This window comes from Hippocampus bargibanti, linkage group LG09, assembly GCF_051943395.1.
Source record: "Hippocampus bargibanti isolate YZ-2025 linkage group LG09, ASM5194339v1, whole genome shotgun sequence".
Taxonomy (NCBI): domain Eukaryota; kingdom Metazoa; phylum Chordata; class Actinopteri; order Syngnathiformes; family Syngnathidae; genus Hippocampus; species Hippocampus bargibanti.
This window is the reverse complement of record NC_142742.1, coordinates 18454861-18475453: the sequence shown is the minus strand read 5'-3', so window position 1 is coordinate 18475453 and position 20593 is coordinate 18454861. Positions and strand designations below refer to the sequence as shown.

Here is a 20593-nt window from a genome sequence, read left to right as displayed (position 1 = left end):
GCTGCGCAAAACATGGTTGGGGTCTGAAACACATACGGGAAGAGAAAGCTTCGGGAATTTATTTCACAAAAAAAAAAAAAAAAAACGCATGTGAGCGTCAACTATAAATAACAAATTGTGACATGACAAAAGGTCAACATGGAAACAAATAACAAAAACACTAACTGAGAGAAATATACTGAGATCCAGTGGAGAATGTCATCGGAGCTAATGGAGAAAAAACAAAAACAACTCAAAATTACTAAAGGCAGTAGGACAAGAAGAGACCATAGATTCAAAGAAGTGCTCAAAAATGAACAAAAGACAATTTCAAAAATATTGAAAAGGCAAAAAACTAACAAAGACCACTAGAGTGAAATAAACTGGTAATGTCAACGAGAACAAACCAGGTTCAATATCTCATAACCGTTCTCTTGCCTCTCAAGCTCCTAAATACACCATTGATGTCCGTCAGCACGGACCCCAGTGATGATCGTCAGCAGGGACACATCAAGAATCTGCAGTTCAGGAGAGAAGAACAACCAAGACCAAGCTGTGACAGCTAAAGAATCTGTAAAAATCAGTTATTTTGGCTTCAAGATGGTGCCGTGAGAGTTGGCTACCTGTATTTTGGAGAAATGGACCCAAAACCAATACTTGTCAGTTTAGTATGGGGTACTGTTTAGGAATGTGTTCTTGATTTTGCCTGGCGAGAAGCAAATATATCCAAAGTGATTTTAATTTTAGCTGCCTATTGGCCAATCTTCTCCCTCGTCATTATCCATCCACTAGATTCATATGGCAGTGACTGAAGTGCACGTTAAGCAGTCTGTTGTTGAGAGGGCCCAAGCTCCACTGAGCAGTCTTCGCAGCCTCCGTTTGACAGACCCTGATGGCCTTCAAAGTCTTCCTGTCCTCCATTACTGAAGTGCATCTTCTCACTCATGTCAATTTTGACACCTTTGCCACTTTGAGTTCATTTTGTTCCACTTGATTTAACATTCTGACTATTTTGGATGCCATCTGCTCTAAGTCGCCTTGATAAATTCCTTTCCCCTTTATACTCAGTATTTGATGAACTGTTCATCCTGGGAAGGATGATGAAATTTGATTCAATTTGTTTCATACAATTATTTAATTTTGAGCTGCTAATGCATGCTAAAAAAGATTATTGTCTTTCTCATCCTCTTTTATGCACAGTAAGGGGAAAGACTCCTTTAGAAATACAAGACTGTGATGCATGTTGTCCAGTGTCAAATCACTTGCCTTATTTTAAGAACAAAATGGCGATTTATGTAAAAGATCAAATGAGTTATCGGTAAAGGTGAAAATGTCATGACTGTTCCAAAATACTTTTTTTTCTCCACCATTTTGCATTGAATATACTGCATGAATTTCCAACATACAATCTCCAACTCAAATGGTGCTGTACAGTATCCCAATTAAAGGAGCACTATCACCACCAAGTGTTTAGTTGCTGACGTGCATCTGAGTTACATGAAGCAAACTCAGTAAAGATTAATTTATTATAAATGTATCATCTGGGTGGGTCACTTAGCCTCCCACCAGAGATAAAAATGTGGATCATCTAAGTATACATATGAAAGGTGGAGGTGCTGCATGTGACAATGATGATTTTACAAAAGACTTGACGAGTTTTTAATCCTGGGTAAAGTGAAGACTCACATAGCAGGTGCAAGACTTGGGAAAATATTCCTCTTTCCGGACCCTCTCTGTATAGTGCATATGTCGTGAGTTCAAATCCCGCTCCGGCCTCCCTGTGTGGAGTTCGGATGTTCTCCCCTGCCTGTGTGGGTTTCCTTGGTGTCCTCCAGTGTCCTCCCACTTCCCAAAAACATAACATGCATGACAGACTCATTGAACCCTCTAAATCGTTCCTTGGTAAGAGTGCGAGAGCGGATAGTTGTTTGTCTCTGTGTGCCTTTTGATTGGCTGGCAACCAATTCAGGGTGTCCACCGCCGAGTGCCAAAAGACAGCTCGAATTAGGCGTGCACCAGACTACATACAATGTAACTTGGTCGTCGAGTGGTTTATAAATGATAATGTCACGTCCCGTGTCTGTTATTAAATAATATCCTCTCTCATGAGCGTCTCCTCTTTCATCTAGAACTACTTCATACAAAAAAAGGTACGGAAAGTGCTTGAGATTGATTGACTGTGTCTTTGTGTTGTCCTATTATTTTGTTATTCTTTTTTTTATTCTTTTGTCTTCAAGATGGCGCCGCAAGAGTGGCTGCCTTTCTTGCAGCTGCTATATTTTGTTTTTTCCTACATTTTCCTTTCCTTTCGTTTTCCTTCCATAACTTTGCTGCTGTGAAATGTAAATTTCTCCACAGCGAGATGAATAAAGGCTACCGGTAATCCAATATAGTGTAAATCAACATACACTGACGTGCAACATAAGTGTTGCGTTGGTTCGCATGCATGTTGAAACTAATCATATGTGTGCAAGATTTTACTCTACGGAAGCGTGTAGCTCCCAATGTGGAGTAAAAATATTTTGACTTGCAAATATTTATCCATTCATCCTATGGATTGCTATCATCGTTATGAGGATCGCGGGGGTGCCAGTAAATCGCAGGGCACACAGAGACAAACCAATCTGCTCTCACACTCACACTTCGGGACAAAATGTTCCATCAGTCTGCCATAAAACTGCTACGAGGGGCATGGGGAGAACATGCAAAGTGCACAGAGTGAGGTCAGAGTGGGATTTGAACCCACAACTGTGAAGTCGGCGTGCTGACCACTCAACTACTGGTTCGTACAGCTGGATGGATGGATGGATGGATGGATGGATGGATGGATGGATGGATAGGTCGATCGGTAGGTATATAGGTTGGTTGATTGTTTAGTTGATTGGTTGGTTGGTTGATTGTTTGGTTGATTGATTGATTGATGGATGGATAGATTGGTTGATTGATTGGTTGATGGATTGATTGACTGATTGATTGATTGATTGATTTTTGCTACGGCCCTCCTGTGTGGGGTTTGCATGTTCTCGCCTCCCGCGTGGGTTTTCTACACATCCTTCAGTTTCATCTGACATTCCAAAATCATGCAATGGATCGCTTCATACAAATTTGAATGCCAACCTATGGCATAATATGTCTCATTTAATTCGAAAAGTGTCTAATGGGACAGTGATTTTGTCATCGCCTACCAGATGGCAGGGGCGAAGGGGGTGTGCCTGAGAATGACTCAGCTTCAAAATAAATATCACATGGTCAAAGATTTCCAAACAAGACACACTGCCCCCTCCCGATATCAGTGGATATGGCAAAAATAAGAGCATATTGGGAGAAACCATTATTTCCGTGCGCCACCGACATAGAGTACCCGACCGGCAACGGTGCTATGAAAATACAGTTCACACATCAACACGTTTAGAAAATAGCAATTAAATAATCTTCAAGTTTATGCAGGCTGCAGTGTACCTATTGGTATCTTGTTCCCCTGTAGCTCAGGGAAGTGGTGCGGTCCGATACTATTGAAGGCAAAACTGGGAAGCAGTTTGTTTTAAGCTCGAGTAGAACGGTGCTGATAGCTTGCATTGCGGCACCAAACTCTAGTGAGCCCAACGCTGTTCAAGATCCCCTTGCTTTCCTTTAAACTGCGTCGTTGATTGCCATGGCTCTGTGCGGTAGTGTTGGGGCCATGGCTTTACCCAGTGAACTAATCGTCCACATCTTCTCCTTTCTCTCCGACCGAGACAAGCTGCGGGCCTCGGCCGTTTGTTCGCGATGGAGGGAGTGTCTGTTCTATCCCGCCCTGTGGACCGAACTCAAACTCCGGATTGGCGGCGGGACAACCTCCGAGGAGTCTTCGAGGTTAGAGTTCCTCATGCGGAAGTTCGGCGCTTTCGTGCGCGAACTGCAGCTCGAGCTTGCTCCCGCAGAAGTCAGCCCCAGTTCCTTCAACAACGAGCCGCCCTCCACGAGAGTGAACTTAGCCCCAAGTCCGGACAACGACCATCAGCCATCCAAGCGATGGAGAGAAGCAATGGCAACCTACATCGACCAGGCATTGTGTGTGCTCACCAATATTCGCAACAACAGGTTAGCTAAAACTTAACATATTTTTAGTTTTTGGACAATTTGAGAATACATATTGTCTGATATGTGAAGAACGCGTTGAACTCTATATAGTCTTTGCAAGCAGCTGTGGCGCGATTAGCATAACATGGTTACACTAGACTCGGAGTTACGTAATACAATACTGGCGACTGTGGCGTGTGTTTATAGCTGTTGAAACCAATCATTGCAACACTGGACTACTAGAACTGGCCTATACAGGACATTATTTCCTGCTGACGTTTACCAAACATTGCTTACTGTTCGCTTTATTGTGGGGCTTGAAGTGTATGTCCTACCGGCAGATAGAACGCAGGGCCATACAAACGGCTTTGAGGGCTTGACCTGCTGACATCAGCCATGTCGCACATTCAAAACATTCAATCTACAGTATAATGCAATGATTATGGACAGATGTACTTAGCTATTTGTTTAGTTGTACAGATCAAGCCAGTTACACATCTCACCTACGTACGGGTGAGAATCAAGTGTAAATAAATATTGAGAAACTACCAAACAAGCAGTTTTGCGGAGAGGTGTACGTGTGGCGTCACACGCGGTGCGCACCGCGACGCCGACGTGTGTACGCCTTTGAAGTGCGCTTTTCAAAGGAACATTTAATGTCTTTCAAGTGCGTCTCAGCCTGACGCATTTCCCACGCATGCACATGTGGATATAAGTAGCCTTCGCGGGACAGAGAGATCGGACTCACACAGACACAGGGACTCGCAGAGACCCGCATAGGCCCGGCCCACCCTGGGCGTCGGACGGAGATCACATCACAGCAACATGACTTGCTCGACTCCACGCTACGATCAAGCTCTTGGACACATTTCGTCTGTGTGTCACTTGCCTGGGACATCTGACAATGAACCAATTTACGAATAAAGAGAAACACCAAACTCTTTATACCCTTTTAAACAGAATCTTCTTCTTTTCCTTTCGGCTTTTCCCTTCAAGGGGTCGCCACAGCGAATCAGTAACCTCCATCTTCAGACGTATGATACACATGTTTGTTTTGGCCCAGCTTTTTACGTCGGATGCCCTTCCTGACACAACCCTCTGTATTTATCCGGGCTTGGGACCGGCACAAGAAGACTTGTGTCCCCTTGTGGCTACAGAACAAGCAACTCGCTCAGTAAAAGGCTCCCAAACACAAAATGGTCATCGGCACAGCAACATTCAAAAAAGCAAAAACTATACTCACCATTTGATGACAATGCTCTAATCTTACCATGAAATGGGCATGTCTTTCCCTATATTACATCATAAACAGGACTTCAAAGTCTACATTACAGCTCATATACATATATAAATTATAGAATCAAATTTCCTACATATTTTAAAATATTGTTTATCATAAATTTAATGTCGCTAATTAACCAAATACAGTAAAGTCTCATTATATTGATATCGGTTATATCGATAGTACTGCTTATTACGATACTACAGTAAAGTCTCGTTATATCGATATCGGATATATCGATAGTCCCGGTTATATCGATACTATTTCTATGCACGCACTGAGAAAATTACATGCAAACAGGGTCGGATATATCGATAGTCCCGGTTGTATCGATATTTTTTCGGACTCCCTTGAATATCGATATAACGAGACTTTACTGTATTTCTATGAACGCAAGGATAAAATTTACATGCCGCAGGATCAGATATATCGATAGTCCGGTTATATCGATATTTTTTCAGACTCCAGAGAATATCGATATAACGAGACTTTACTGTATTTAATAAAACCAAAAGCCAATTCTGTTTTACTATAATAATACATTAAATTTCAAGCGTCTTTCAAAACACCCAAGGACACTTTACAATAAAAAAGCACAAAAAAAATAAAACCAAAGTAAAATGATAAATAATAAAATAGCAGATAGAACAAGACATTGAAAGCAATTTTAAACAGATGGGTTTTGAGATGGGATTTGAAAATAGGGAGGAAGTCAATATTTCGGATGTTAGGTGGAAGTGAATTCCAGAGAACAATGTCATTTTCCACCACGCCTGTGCTAGTACGAGTTCGGTCGGGCCCAGTGCCCAGATTCACACCAGGGCTTCAGCTTTGGTGCTTGAAACTGGTGCTTAAAATGGCCCCAATTATTTGTTGGGCCAAACTCTGGCACCAACTTTGCCAGGGGGCACAAACTGTTTAGACTTGAAACTCTGCCACAATTATAGGGGTGTTCACATCACATTTACTTCGGCTGCCCAGGTAGCGCGTTCACACGTACAAAGTTACATGGTGTAGTCCCTGAAAACAGCTGAAACTGGAGCAAATTTAACCTTGCTCATGAGGTAGTTTAAAAATTTACTCTGGAATAAATGCTAGTTGTTGTTGCAGCTCTGAAATAGAGTTGTGGTGTTAGTTTTGTTTAAAACATACACTTTATTACGGTAACTCGTTTAACTCAAGCAACTTAAAGCAACTTCAAATAAACGTATGATATTACCATTAATGAGAATGGTTTTCCATTCCTCACAATTGCTAAAAATCCAGCAAAACTATCGGAATGAAAGTCATCTTGACCGGTCCATACGTGGAGTTGATGCTGGGTATCTTGCACCCTGCGCACAGTATTTTGATGTGAATGTTGGATGGAACATGTCAAAGTGCCGCTGACATTCGACCGTTTCATTAATGGTATTTTGTCATTGCTAATCAGACACACCACAGGGCTTATTCTCGCCATAAAGTCAAAACTATTTGTCCTAAAGTGTACAATACTTGTCATTTTTTTCTTTTCACCATTTTATTCCTCAAATGATGAGCTTTGAGCTCATGATGGAGCAGGCTGATTCAAAAGGGGGTGTCACCTGATTCCACAGCAATGCTCACCAAAACCAGTATCATCCAATCAATTGCTCCTGGAGCCAACTGCATTCCGAACAGGAAATGAACAGTGAAAAAAAATCGATCGATGAATACATTAAACAAGTGATAATATTTTGTTTCATCTGTGAGCCAGATGCAATCATCAAAAGAGCTATATATGGCTCGCGACACATAGGTTCCTGACCCTGATCTAGTGGATGCGTAGCGCCACCGCAGCCAGTACTGTTGTTCCTATTCCATCCGCCTGATAGTACAGAGCACCCTCTGTCTGAAAAGCTTTTTGGGTTATTTCCATTTGAGTTGACCCACTGTTAGGTTCACAGGTGTCCAAGTCAAGGCCCGCCACATCATTTTATTCAGCCCGCAAAAGCAAATCAAACTTGGAAATTCCTACGATGCTTGCTAAAGTCCAAACCCAAATTTCAAATTGTCCCATGTAAACCACAATAAGTCATTATTTTTTAATTCAACTTTTAAAACTAGTTATTCATTAATTTTTGGGGCACTCTTGAGTAATATGTGGAGGGGATGGAAAACATTCTCATGGCTTCCCTGAATTCATAACGGCCCCCGAGAGGAAACCACAACTACAATGTGGCCTGTGGCAAAAAAATGTGTTTGACACCCTTGGTTTAGTTGATATTGGTGCTACAATGTTGGCATTCAACACATTTTATTGTCTTCCTGACCCGATTGTGACTTCACTCAAGTTCCCTGTGTTCTTAATCGAGGCTCCGAGATGGAGTGAGAGCGAGATCATCAAAAACAGTACTCTTAAAGGACAACCGTCGCCTCCGGACAAGTTGTGTCCATAATTTGTAAAAATCGCTTCAAATAACTTCTACTGAGCGTATTTTACAAAGATTCCACTGGCTGTATTTTACGTTTTAAGACTCGCGCTGAATATTCGGGAAGTCTTTTTTTTGAGTTGGTACGAGTCCTGACGTCACGGAAGGAACACCCCTGACCGAGAAAGGACATACTGTCGCAGTCCTTTCATCACCTCGATGCATTTTGCGGTACTTTGTTTGGTCTGAAAACTTCGTGTTGATCCGTGTTGATGGCGAAATTAGAAGGAAAACACATAACACGATGGTGAATCATTGTGTGTTACACCGAACAATTATTTGATATTCGCTGACAAAAATGCCAAGGTGAAAAATCAGCCTCTTTCCACGGAGCTTTGTCGCCATCTTGTGGGTGCTACGTTTCTCTCCAGATGCCTCAAATTGACACAAAATAAATTCTTTAATCGATTGCAAACATGTATGCTTTCCTCTTAGAACTATTTGAATCATATTCATAACTGGATGAGTAACAAGAAAGCATTTTCTCCGCATCTGAAGCCATTGTTTTGATTCTCGAGCAAGGCAAGTCGTCTTGTCTTGGCGTGACACCACGAATGAGGGGGCGGGACCTTCTGAAACTGGCCACTTCTGGTTTCAAATTGAAGTAGTTTTTAGACACTTTAAGTCATTTTTATTGGTGTTTTGGATTTGACTAAAAACATCATCCTGCATGTTTTGGGTATTTTAGATGCTATAAAACGTTTTTCTGATGTCAGCTAGGAAACACAAAAGTGATGTCGGTTCTCCTTTAAGTTCTATCCGTCTTGTGATCTCTTTTGCTTATTAACATTTTATTAGAAATGTTGTATTGAGACATGGCATTTATTTGGGGGGGTTGATTCCCTAGACTCAGTGCCCAAACTTAAAGGACAACCGACGTCTCCGGACAACTTGTGTCCATAATTTGTAAAATGGCTTCAAATGACTTCTACTGAGCGTATTTTGCAAAAATTCCACCGCGTATAGCTATATTTTACGTTTTAAGACTCGCGCTGAATATTCAGGAAGTCTTGTTTTTGAGTTGGTGACGAGTCCGTACGTGACGTCACTAAAGGACCGCCCTTTACCTTAAAAAAGACACATTGTAGCGGTCCTTCCATCACGTCAATGTATTTTGCTGTACTTGTTTGGTCTGGGGACCTCGTGTTGCACCCAAAAGCCACCAGGAGGCCAGAAGAGGGCGTCCAAGCTCCATATAAGGAATTTATCAGCCTGTGGAAACGGAGGTGGCCACAGGAGGTCACCATTTTGTGCCTCTTTTTTGGGGAGAGATTTTCCCCCAATGTTGCCTCAAATTGGCACAAATAAATTCTTTAATCGATTGCAAACATGTATGCTTTCCTCTTCAGAACTATTTGAATCATATTCATCACTGGATGTGGAACAAGAAAGCATCTTCTCCGAATCTGAAGCCATTGTTTTGATTCACTAGCAATGCAAGACGTCTTGGCGTGACGTCACGAACTGGGGGCAGGACTTTCTGAAAATGGCCAATTCGCAGCTCAATTTCTTGCAGATTTTGGACACTTTAAAGTCATTTTTATTGGTGTTTTGCATTTGACTAAAAATATCATACTGCGTTTTTTGGGTATTTTGGTTGCAAAAAAACGTTTTTCTGATGTCAGTTAAAAAAACAAAGTGACGTTGGTTGTCATTTAAGCAAAAGTAACACAGCAAAAGTCGTTATATTGAGACCTCTGATATTGTCGATGAAAAGGCACAAATGTGTTTGCGTGTCCATTTTTGTGGCTCTTTAAATGTATCGTGCATAAGGCAAAGTGATTGTCGCATGCATGGTGTCTCACTGGTCATTGTTTAAGTACAAAGATGTTGTAGGCGTGAACCAACAGAGTGGCGAGTAGCAGTACGTCAACCCAATGCTGTGGCATGGACAGTAGAAAACCATTGTAAATGTTTGTGTAGAGACTGCAAAATGGCAACCGAGATGACAACAAATGTTTGTGCCTCCTTTCAAAATCCTCAATTTCTGTTTTTGGCAAGCCGAGTCACTGTCTTTTCTGTTTGGCAACATTTTCTCTTAGGAACCTGCAGAAGCTGCGTCTATATGCCGACACATGTATTCTCCAACAGGAGGGACTTTTGGACAACTCCAACCTATACCAGATTCATGAGGGCAACAAGAAAATCAAAGAGTAAGGCTTTTGTATTTCAGACAAAAGAATTTAAGATATGACAATTTATTAATTTTATCCAACCTCAGAGACCATATACAGGGTATGCCATTTCAAGAACTGTCAAAGGTCTATTCATTATCTTTTTGTCTCAAACCTTTCCTCCAACACAATTACTCTCAAAGGCTTCTTCTTTTCCTTTCGGCCTTTCCCGTCACGGGTCGCCACAGTGAATCAGTGTCCTCCATCTTCAGACGTTTGATTCGCATGTTTGTTTTGGCCAAGCTTTTATGTCTGATGCCCTTACTGACATAACCCTCTGTATTTATCCGGGCTTGGGACCGGCACAAGAAGACACTGCCATGTGTCCCCTTGTGGCTACAGAACAAGTAGCTCTATGAACTTAATAAAGATGAAGATGCTTGATAAAAAGGCAATGACAGCAAGGATAATATAATATGTCAATAGCACTGGAAAATGAGACACAATATTTGAATAAAGCAAAACTACTTACTGACCATAATCTCATAATCTCAAAGGCTATAGCTGGGAAATGCCATGTGCAGGTAGAAAACAGATAAACCCCTGTTCAAATGCCAGCTTGTCGCACTTTCAAAAAAGGGGAGACCATGCTAAATCATTTCAAAAAAAAATTTTTGTGCCCAAATTGAAACATGAGATATTCATAAAGAAAGACAGTACACAGAAAAGGATTTCAAAGTTTTAATAATATACCTTAACTTTTCTTTCAAATCAGTGCCTGTAACGTGGCAGTAACACAGCAGCAACACGGTTGTAACACAGCCCTAGTAGGGCTGGTAAAAAAACTGCTGGTAAAAGTCACTGAGACACAGCAGTAAGATAGCAGCAACACGTTAGCACTCAATAATGTCTGGTTACAAAAACATCCCAAGTCATTGAGAACTGTCCTCATCATCCTCCTGTGCAGTGAAACCATGGAAATCTTCCTCCTGGGTGTCGGATTGGAATAGCGTCAGATATTCCTCGCCACACACTCTCTCATTCCCTCTTGTGTTGTCGCTGTAAGTGTCACATTCATCCTGAGGTAAAGTCACTCCCGACTTGTGCTGTCTTCTCCGTCACGCAGCTTTTCAAAACCCGTTGATGATGGTTGATTTTTTTTTTCACACTGCTCCACGCTGTCAGGAGCCACTGGCAGACTTGTGCAAAAGTTGCCATTTGCATCCGGCCAGTTTTGGTAACCGATTTCTCACCGATGGTCATCCAAACCTCCCATTCAACTTAGAGGGCCCCTTTAAATGCACGATTCACACGCAGAGTTACCTTCAACTTGCGTCTTCCTCGGCACATATATTTGCCCTGTCTCACTCTTGCTGAGAAAAAGTGCACAAATTAGCCGCATCATTGCATAAGCCACAGGGTTGAAAGCTTGTGACAAAAGTCGCGGCTGATAGTCCGGAAATTACGACACCCGTGTCGTAAAAAAGAGATGCCCATTTCATAGTAAGATCAGAGCATTGTCATTAAACGGTGAGTATAGTTTTGCTTTTTTGAATGTTGCTGTGCCGAGGACCATTTTGTGTTTGGGAGCCTTTGCCTGAGCATCTTCATCTTTATTAAGTTCATAGAGTATTTTGTTCTGTAGCCACAAGGGGACATACGCCAGTGTCTTCTTGTGCCGGTCCCAAGCCTGGATAAATACAGAGGGTTGTGAGGAAGGGCACCCGACGTAAAAGCTTGGCCAAAACAAACGTGAATCAAATCTCTGTTGTAAAACTTATCCTAGCATTGTTTGTGTTTTTTTTCTTGCTCTCTTATGGTGCTGGAATTTATTCTAGCATCTTTTTTGTATTCATGAGAAGCTATTTATAGGAGCATTTTTCATTCCCCCCCCCCTTCTTTTTGCTGCAGGATACAGCGTTTGTTCGGGGAGTTGTTGTCTCACAGCAGGCAGCTTAGGTGGTTGTCGTGTAGCTTCATGCTTGGTCTGGTGACTCCTTCCTCCTTAGCATGCCTATCGAATCCTTCCTCTGAGACCCTGCAGCACCTCAGTTTGCTGGACCACCAACCTGGTATGTATGATTGTCACTCTGCCTTTGTGTACAGAAGACTCTTAGGCTTCATCTGCCTTTGCATAAACATCAAATCCATTGTAATGGTATTTCAGCTGAAGAATACCTCCTAATCGTCTCAAAAATGTCCATGTCCACCATGACAATAATGCCATAGTGGAGTGCACTTGTATAGCTTTTATCTACACCACATGTCATCCAATGCGCTCTACCAAGCCTCATATGTACTTTTTATATGTATGTACAGTATTTTGTACATGGATAACATGCAGCTGTCTCAACCTACCAAAGGTTTTCCATCCATCCATTCATCTTCTGCCGCTTTTCCCGGGGTCGGGTCACTGGGGCAGCAGCTTCAGTAGGGAAGCACAGACTTCCCTCTCTCCAGCCACTTCTTCCAGCTCATCCTGGCGGATCCCAAGGCGTTCCCAGGCCAACTGGGAGACTTAGTCTCTCCAGCGTGTCCTGGCTTATCCCCGGGGGTCTCCTACCAGTGGGGCATGCTTGGAACACCTCACCAGGGAGGTGTCCAGGGGGCATCCTAATCAGATGCCTGAGCCACCTCATCTGGCTCTTCTCTATGTGGAGGTGAAGCGGCTCGACTCAGAGCCCCTCCCGGATGACCGAGCTTGTCACCTTATCTCTAAGGGACCCTACGGAGAAAGCTCATTCGGTCGCTTGTATCCGGGCTTGTTTTTCCGACGGACCCGCCCCTCTAGAACCACTGGATAGACCTTACCAGGGAGGCTAAGGAATGTGATCCCTCTGTAGTTGGAACACACCCTTCGGTCCCCCCTTTTTAAAAAAAGGGGGACCACCACCCTGGTCTGTCAATCAAGAGGCACTCTCCCCATTGACCACTTGATGTTGCAGAGGTGTGTCAGCTAAGAGAGCCCCACAACATTCAGAGCCTTTAGGAACTCCGGGCGAATCTCATCCACCCCTGGGGCCTCGTCACCGGAGAGCTTTTTGGTGACTTCTACCACAGATCGAATAATTTCAAACTTACTTAACATCCAGGATCTGTCATCGCACACTGGCCAAAGACACGATGCACGGTCTTTTTCCACTTTTGGTCAAGTTTTACTTCAAGCCATATTCTGTTGTACAAGCTGGCTTGTGCAATACTAAGCAATCTCCAGTCCAGTGTGCAAGTTTGCAAACTCCATTCATGCTTCCACAATGGGAGAAGCCAACAGTGAACTCATGATAAAGGCATTGATGCACTGCCGAGATGGACTTTATTGATTGATTTATTAGGTTTAATATAATGCTCAGTTGGCTGGCAACCAATTCAGGATGTCCCCCGCCTCGTGCCCGAATATAATGAGGAATAAGCTACAAAATGAAATAGACTCATAACATGGTAAACATTCCCAGATGTGTACAAACACTTGCGGGTGTAGGGCCTTGAGGAGTGTGTATCATTCACGCTGCCTTCCAAGCATTCCTGTGACACCAATATGCTATGACTCATTCTCAGACCAATCCAAAAATTTTCATTTCACATCTCAATTTCAGTCAACACCGATTCGTGCACATGTCTCGTGCAGGGATACAGCTGCACCATTGTGATAATATCATAAGAAACTAACCGACAACTTTTCCACTCTCTGTAGGTCCACTTATCTCACCATCCGAGTTGGACCGTCTGTCTTCTCTTCATTCTCTGGCTCTTGATTTCTCTAATCTGACTTCTGAGCTTTGTAGTCTGTTGGCATCGCCCCACCGCACTCCGCTGCATCGTCTCTCCTTGATACTCAATGGCACCACGCTGGAGGTCAAGTCTTTAGAAGAGACAGCCACAGATGATGATTGGAAGGCACTGGTAAAGCAAAAGCCCATCCCAACCTCAATTACAAGCAGTCTACAGTACAGTTTGCTCCCTTCCTGGTTTAAAAAAAAACAAATTGGGGGGATGGGTGGTGGTGTCAAACTAAATATGTTATCATATTCCCATCATAAAACAAAGTACTGGTAGTTGTGAGTCAAAAATGTCAAGCGAACACATAATGCATTTTTGACGTTAAGGTTTTTACTATTAAGGATGAGAGTAGTAATTCAAACCGACATGGCCTTGTTTGAAAAAGGGATCCCACCCCTCCCCAAAATTGTGGTTTATCCTACCTGAATTAATTGTTTAGCTCATTCTTCCACAGCTGGTATCAATTACTATATAACTTGCTGCCTGCCTGATAAAGCGAAGTATGGCAAAAAGTAGTATGGCAAAAGTTCCTCAAATGCTGACTCTCTTGCCATGATCGAAAGAAATTTACTAGCAGATGACAAACAATGTACTGTATATTCCACACTCTAAGGCACTTCACAGTATAATCAACACCTTCAGTGGATTGTGTCTTTTAAAACAGTTTTCATATGTAGAGAACAGTGCATTTTAAGGTGCAAAGAATGAATACAAGCTACAATGAAGGCCACGGTTGTGCTCTCCATTCACTAGATGGAGATATTCTAAAGGAAATGCAATACTACAATCCAGCTTTATATATAGAGTCCTGGCTGTGGTTCCATCCACTAGATCGAGCTGCGTTAAAGGGAATATCGTCCAGATTTCTATGATAAGTCATTTGGAAACTTCTATTCGCTTGTGTTTTCTGTGATTAACATTTACATTTTTGACAATGATCAACTTCAGAAACCAGAAAGTGGAACAAACCCCTTTACACCCCACTGTACTCTGTAAGGAATGCTGTTTGAGAAAGTTGGAGACATCACTAAAACGTGCCTGTGGGCCTCCAGGTACGAGTGAGTGCCAACCTGCGAGTGTACATCATGGTCGTGGAGGTCAGCAGCTCAGAGCTCCATCGAGTGCTCAAGCCAAGCCTTCCACTGGAGCGCATCCACTTGGACAGTTATAACACACTAGTGACCGACGCCACCCTGGAACTCATCGCTCAGCAATACAACAAAACGCTGACGCACTTTCTTTTACTGAGGGATGATCCCGACTTCCCGGACCTCAGTGTCAATCGGAATGAAGATCCATTGGTCCTCTTGGCTTGGAGGTGTACTCAACTGACTGTGCTTATAATTCATGGTGAGTTCAATGCACCAAAGAAATCAAGCTTATTATAATTATAATCATAACAGAATAAAATATTTATTTTATTTTATTTATTTATAAAGATTTGTGTTAATAAATGTACAATCAAAATAACATAGTCTTATTTACAAGAAAAAATATTAATCTGTCCACACTTTCATTCTCGTAGTTTAAGCACAAATTTGGCCTGGGTTTATTTTTGGAACTTTGGACATGTCTTTGAAGAGGAAAAGGCCTAAATCTTTGATATGCAAGCTTGCCAAAAACAACCCAATAAACCTATTTGTCCATGTCTATAAATTAATAAACATAGAAATAATAAACAATATTAAACAAAGAATTTTTGATGTACCTGTGTTTTAAACAGGCCAACATAGTAACAACAACATTGCAAAAATATTTTATAAACTGTTTGTACCATGGTTTAAAACTGTATTTTACATTTGGCGTACACCACTCGTATCAAAGTCAAGGCGTGGGGGCCAAATCTGTTCCACCACATCATTTTACTCCGCCCGCGAAAGCAAATCAAACTTGTGAAATTCGGTGATGCTTGCTAAAGTTCCAAACAACATTTCAAATTGTTGTATTTAAAACGCAATAAGTCATTATTCTTGACTTCAGATTTGAAAATTAGTTATTCATTAATTTGTTGTGCGCTCTGTGTGTAATATGTGGAGGGGATTAAACATTTTAATGACATCCCCAAATTCATAACGGCCCCCGAGAGAAAACATTAACTATAAATGTGGCCTGCGTCAAAAAAAAAAATAGTTTGAAACGCTTGGTGTACACCATGAAGGTCAAAGGCGAAACAGCAACTGCGATTGATGTTAAAATAAAAACCATGACAAGTTATGACTGGAAAGAAGTTGTCGCTGAACAAGTAGTATCGGTGCATCCCCATGCAATAACCTAAACGAACCTTGTGTATCAAAACAATGCCGAGTCAGGTAGATTGGGGTGTTGTGCAAAACATGCAAGCCTTTCAGAAGAACGTGCACCACAAGTGTTTGAGAAGTCACATTTTGGAATTGTTGGTCTTCATCATGTGAGTTTCAAAATCTTTTCTGAACATCAAAGGGACTACTGGAATCGGATTTGTTGTACAAAGATCTAGACCAGGGGTCAGGAACCTTTTTGACTAAGAGAGCCATAAAAGTACAATATTTAGAAATGTTTTTCAGTGAGAGCCACGCGCAGGCGCACACACACGCAAACACGCACGCAAAACGCACGAATGCGCGACCACTTTTCAACAAAATGTCAGAATGTATTATTTAAAATAACTTTGTGACAGTACTCACCGTTAACATGAATGGAATTCCGTTCCTCGTGATTGGTAAATATCCAGCCAAACGATCGGGTCTATAGGCGAAGTTACTGCTTGCTAGCCTGCACACGGCTTATAAGCTTCCACATTTGGTATCTGCAATTTATTTCTCGCAGAAGTATATTGATTCTAACGTTAACATGGGGCTTGTTAAAATGTCACTGACATTCGACTGTTTCATCGATGGAATTGTTTCATTCCAAATTAGAATCAGAACATTTTCACTCCTCAAAGGCGAATGCTCCGGTGCATTCAAGCTGAAGTGTAGTCGTCTGGGCTGATTTAAAGGGCCGTTTACCTGTTTCAACATTATGGCCAGTATCATCCAATCAAAATTGCGCTTTCCGCCAACTGCAGCCCCAACAGGAAATGAACGCCGAAAAAACGAGAATATGTATTTCGTTTTATCGGCGAGCCATATGCAATCATCAAAAGAGCCATAGGTTAGGTTCCCGACCCCTGATCTGGACGCATGTGCACCACAAAACATAAATTTTGGGTACGAGAAACCAGATAGCCGTGATGGACAAATACAAAATAAAAATACTAACTCAATTTATAATTTTTTGGTTGGTTGTTTTAGTTTAACAAAAAATGTTATACTGAATGTTTTCGAGTTGTGATGGGGTAATACCGGTTTCTGATAGCACAAATGGAAGAAATAACATACAGTAAAGTCTCGTTATATCGATATTCAAGGGAGTCCGAAAAAATATCGATATAACCGGGACTATCGATATATCCGACCCTGTTTGCATGTAATTTTCTCCGTGCGTGCATAGAAATAGTATCGATATAACCGGGAATATCGATATATCCGATATCGATATAACGAGACTTTACTATATTTTCGAAAACTCTGCACATTTTGTCCAACATGTCTCTCCTTTGCTCATTGCAGGCTACACCGTATGGTCTCATAATTTGGTGGCAATCTCTCGACTGCGAGGATCCAGCCTTCGTGTCCTGACTGTGTCTGACGAGAGCATCGACTTTGACCCGGACCAGCCGTTGTATGTGGAGGGCGATCCAATTGATAACATGATCAAAGAGGTCTCGCTGGGTCTCGGCAGGGTGTGGCAGCCATGTTTGGATGACAGTCTTGTTTTGATGGAGCCCACCCAGCACTTCCATCAAGAGCTGCATGCCTTCTGCATGGGCATTTAGGCAAGGATTAGCAAATCCTGAAAACCAGCCTGAGCTCCAACAAGGCCAAGCCAGACTAACTGAGTGTACATCAGCGCTCACCACACTCCACCAATCTAATCTCGATTTTAACCAAGGCAAACCAGGACGAATCATGCTGTCCGTGCAACATTTGACTTTAACATACAAAGCAAATACAATCGTTTCCGTACAGATTTCTGATACCCTTTCAAATTTGGGGGTCTTCACCTTCAAACTGAAAGTTCAATACTAACGTTTTAATAGTCTGATGCATTCGCTGTTGTAATGGTCGCAGCAATTCAAGTTGTGGGCTTTGGAATGGGTCAATCAGTGAGGCCCTTTCCGGCCTGGTCTTGTTCAATGGCACGAAACATTTTGCCATTTCCCGGCACATGTCATAAACCACAGAGCCACTGGATGTTGTTACATTTTAAGATACCTTCTTACATTTTAAGATACCTTCTATATCCTGCTCCTGCACAGGACGTGGAAGATGATCGATGAATATGTTAGTGGGAACATACTTTGTATGTGTGCTCAGATCCAAGCGAATTTGCTTTAGTTTTTCAAGGTTTTATTCAGATTTTTTTTTACCTTGCTTTGTTGTTTATCTGCTCTGACAGAAGTTGCTAATATACTGATCACTTCCCGGCTAGCAGCCATTTACTACGTGAATAAATTATATATATATATATATATATATATATATATATATATATATATATATATATATATATATATATATATATATATATATATATATATATATATATATATATATATACACACACACACACACAAATTATAATACTAATAAAATCACTGTGGCTATTGAATAGTTCTTAGCATAGTGTTGTCCATGCCACGCTTCCCCAGGTGATTGTTCTCTGAGGACATTGGTCAACTTCAAAGGTGGTGTCATGGAAATTTTTGGTATTACTTTGCCTGCAGCACACCTTTCACCCTAACGACATAGATTTAACCTTTCCAGTCGTGTCTTCCGGTAGGTGCTCATAGCAAAGATTCACATCTGAGAGAGCCTACTAAGTTTTTAATTTGTGATCAGCAGACAGTTATACCCTTTTCTTTCTAATTTGCTTGGTTATGTGTGCTTGATCAAGACCCTTATCCTTTAAGGACAACCGACGGCTCCTGACAAGTTGTGTCCATAATTTGAGCGTATTTTACAAAGATTCCACGGCATATAGCTAGATTTTATGTTTTAAGACTCGTGCTGAATATTCAGGAAGTCTTGTTTTTGAGTTGATGGCGATGCCTGACGTGGCGTCACGTTAGGAACGCCCCTGACCGAGAAAGCGACACAATGCATTTTGGGTACTTTGTTTGGTCTGAAAACTTCATGTTGATGGCGAAATTAGAAGGATAAAACATGAATAACGCGATGGTGAATTGTTGTGAGTTGCACTAAGACTACTATTTGATACTAGTTGACACAAATTGCCAGCAGACAAATCAGCCCATTTCCAACGGAGCTTGGGTGCCATCTTGTGCATACATTGGAGTCCAGACGCCTCAAAATGAGACGGAAGGACTTCTTTAATTGATTACAAACATTTATGCTTTCCTCTTCAGAATTATTGGAATCATATTCATAACTGGATGAGTAACAAGAAGGCATATTCTCGGAATCTGAAGCCATTGTTTTGATTCTCGAGCAAGGCAAGACGTCCTGGCGTGATGTCACAAACAAGGGGGCGGGACCTTCTGAAACAAACTTTCTGAGGTCATTTTGAAGTAGTTTTGGGACACTAAGTCATTTTTATTGGTGTTTTGCATTTGACTAAAAATATCAGCCTGCGTGTGTTGGGTATTTTAGAGGCTATAAAACGCTTTTCTGATGTCAGTTAGGAAACAAAAAAATGGTTTCGGTTAACCTTTAAGTGGGTCTTTGTATGTGCTGCTATGGGAGCAAGAGAAAAGCTCCATAACAGCAAGCACATGATGAATGAATAGCAAAGCACAACATGTTGCATAGAAAGGTTTATTGCTTCCCCACATCAGCGATTGGGAAATACGTTGCTCTCTGACAAGATTTATCTCAAGTCAAAGCTTTATAACAATGTTGAAATACTATCACCTGCTTTTCCAGAGTGGGTGCAGCTTTGTCTGAGGAAACCCAGCATTCATGACACTTTTGTGATTAAGTCAAAGAAAATGATGCCCTGAGTGCAATTAGGTGTGTCTGTTCGACAATCAGACAATTGTTGTGTGTGTGCAGCGGAATTTCCAAAGAGTTTTCACAATAGCTTATTTTGCAGTACAATCCTGAGCGGATTAAGACAAAAAAAAGTTGAGCATTGTCGAACGAACTCTTGTTTGAGGAAAAAGAAAAAAGGTACTCTTATGTGTTATAAGGTTGTGTGGTAACAATCACAGTTCTCACAGATGTTCTTTTTACTTTGAATATCCTCTTGAGTCACAGTTGCCTTGCAGACCATCCCCGTTTGCTGGAAGTGGTTTTGATTGCTCCGCTTTTTTTTTTGATCAGACAAACACTCCATTTTTGGTGGATTTCTCAGCGAACCTCAGCATACATTTGTTTTCAATGCATTCGGTTCAAGACAGAAGACTTCCGGGTAGAGTGAACGCTGGCGCGAATGGCTGCCGCTGCTCACTCACCCGCACAAAAAAAAAAAAATCCAGTGACTGTCAAGTGTCCTTGAGAGTTTTGAAAGGCGCTTAGAAATTAAATGTACTATTATTATTATTTTGGAAGACTCTGTCACCAGTAGATGGAAGTAACGCCAACTGTGGAGTGTTTGGGAGTCTGTGTGAAGGGATGACCTACTCGTGTCAAAACTGAATGTAGTCCTGTTTTGGGGCAATGCGTATCGTGTCGTGATCGTTCCTCCACCATGAAAGCACCATGATCATAAGTTGAAGTGTATTAAGCTTGCATCCCACACTGCACAATGTCTGTTATAGCCCCTGGCAAATCCAAGAAATGTGTATGTTGTGCAAGATGAGTTTTCCAGGGCGAGTATATCTGTAATGACAGTAATATCCGGCACTGTTGTTTACATTACGATTTTTTTTTGACTGCGTGACCCCATTG

The 20593-nt window shown here is 41.7% G+C and overlaps 1 protein-coding gene across 1 annotated transcript; it reads left to right on the top strand.

Moving 5' to 3' along the window:
* Positions 1-3088: 3088 nt before the first annotated feature.
* On the top strand, positions 3089-18199 carry fbxo33 (F-box protein 33). The gene is made up of 6 exons (XM_089004403.1): positions 3089-4059; positions 9813-9923; positions 11796-11956; positions 13576-13784; positions 14714-15011; positions 17252-18199. Exons 1-6 carry the CDS (start codon positions 3632-3634, stop codon positions 17515-17517), a joined length of 1473 nt encoding a protein of 490 aa, XP_088860529.1. The 5' UTR covers positions 3089-3631; the 3' UTR covers positions 17518-18199.
* Positions 18200-20593: the final 2394 nt, after the last annotated feature.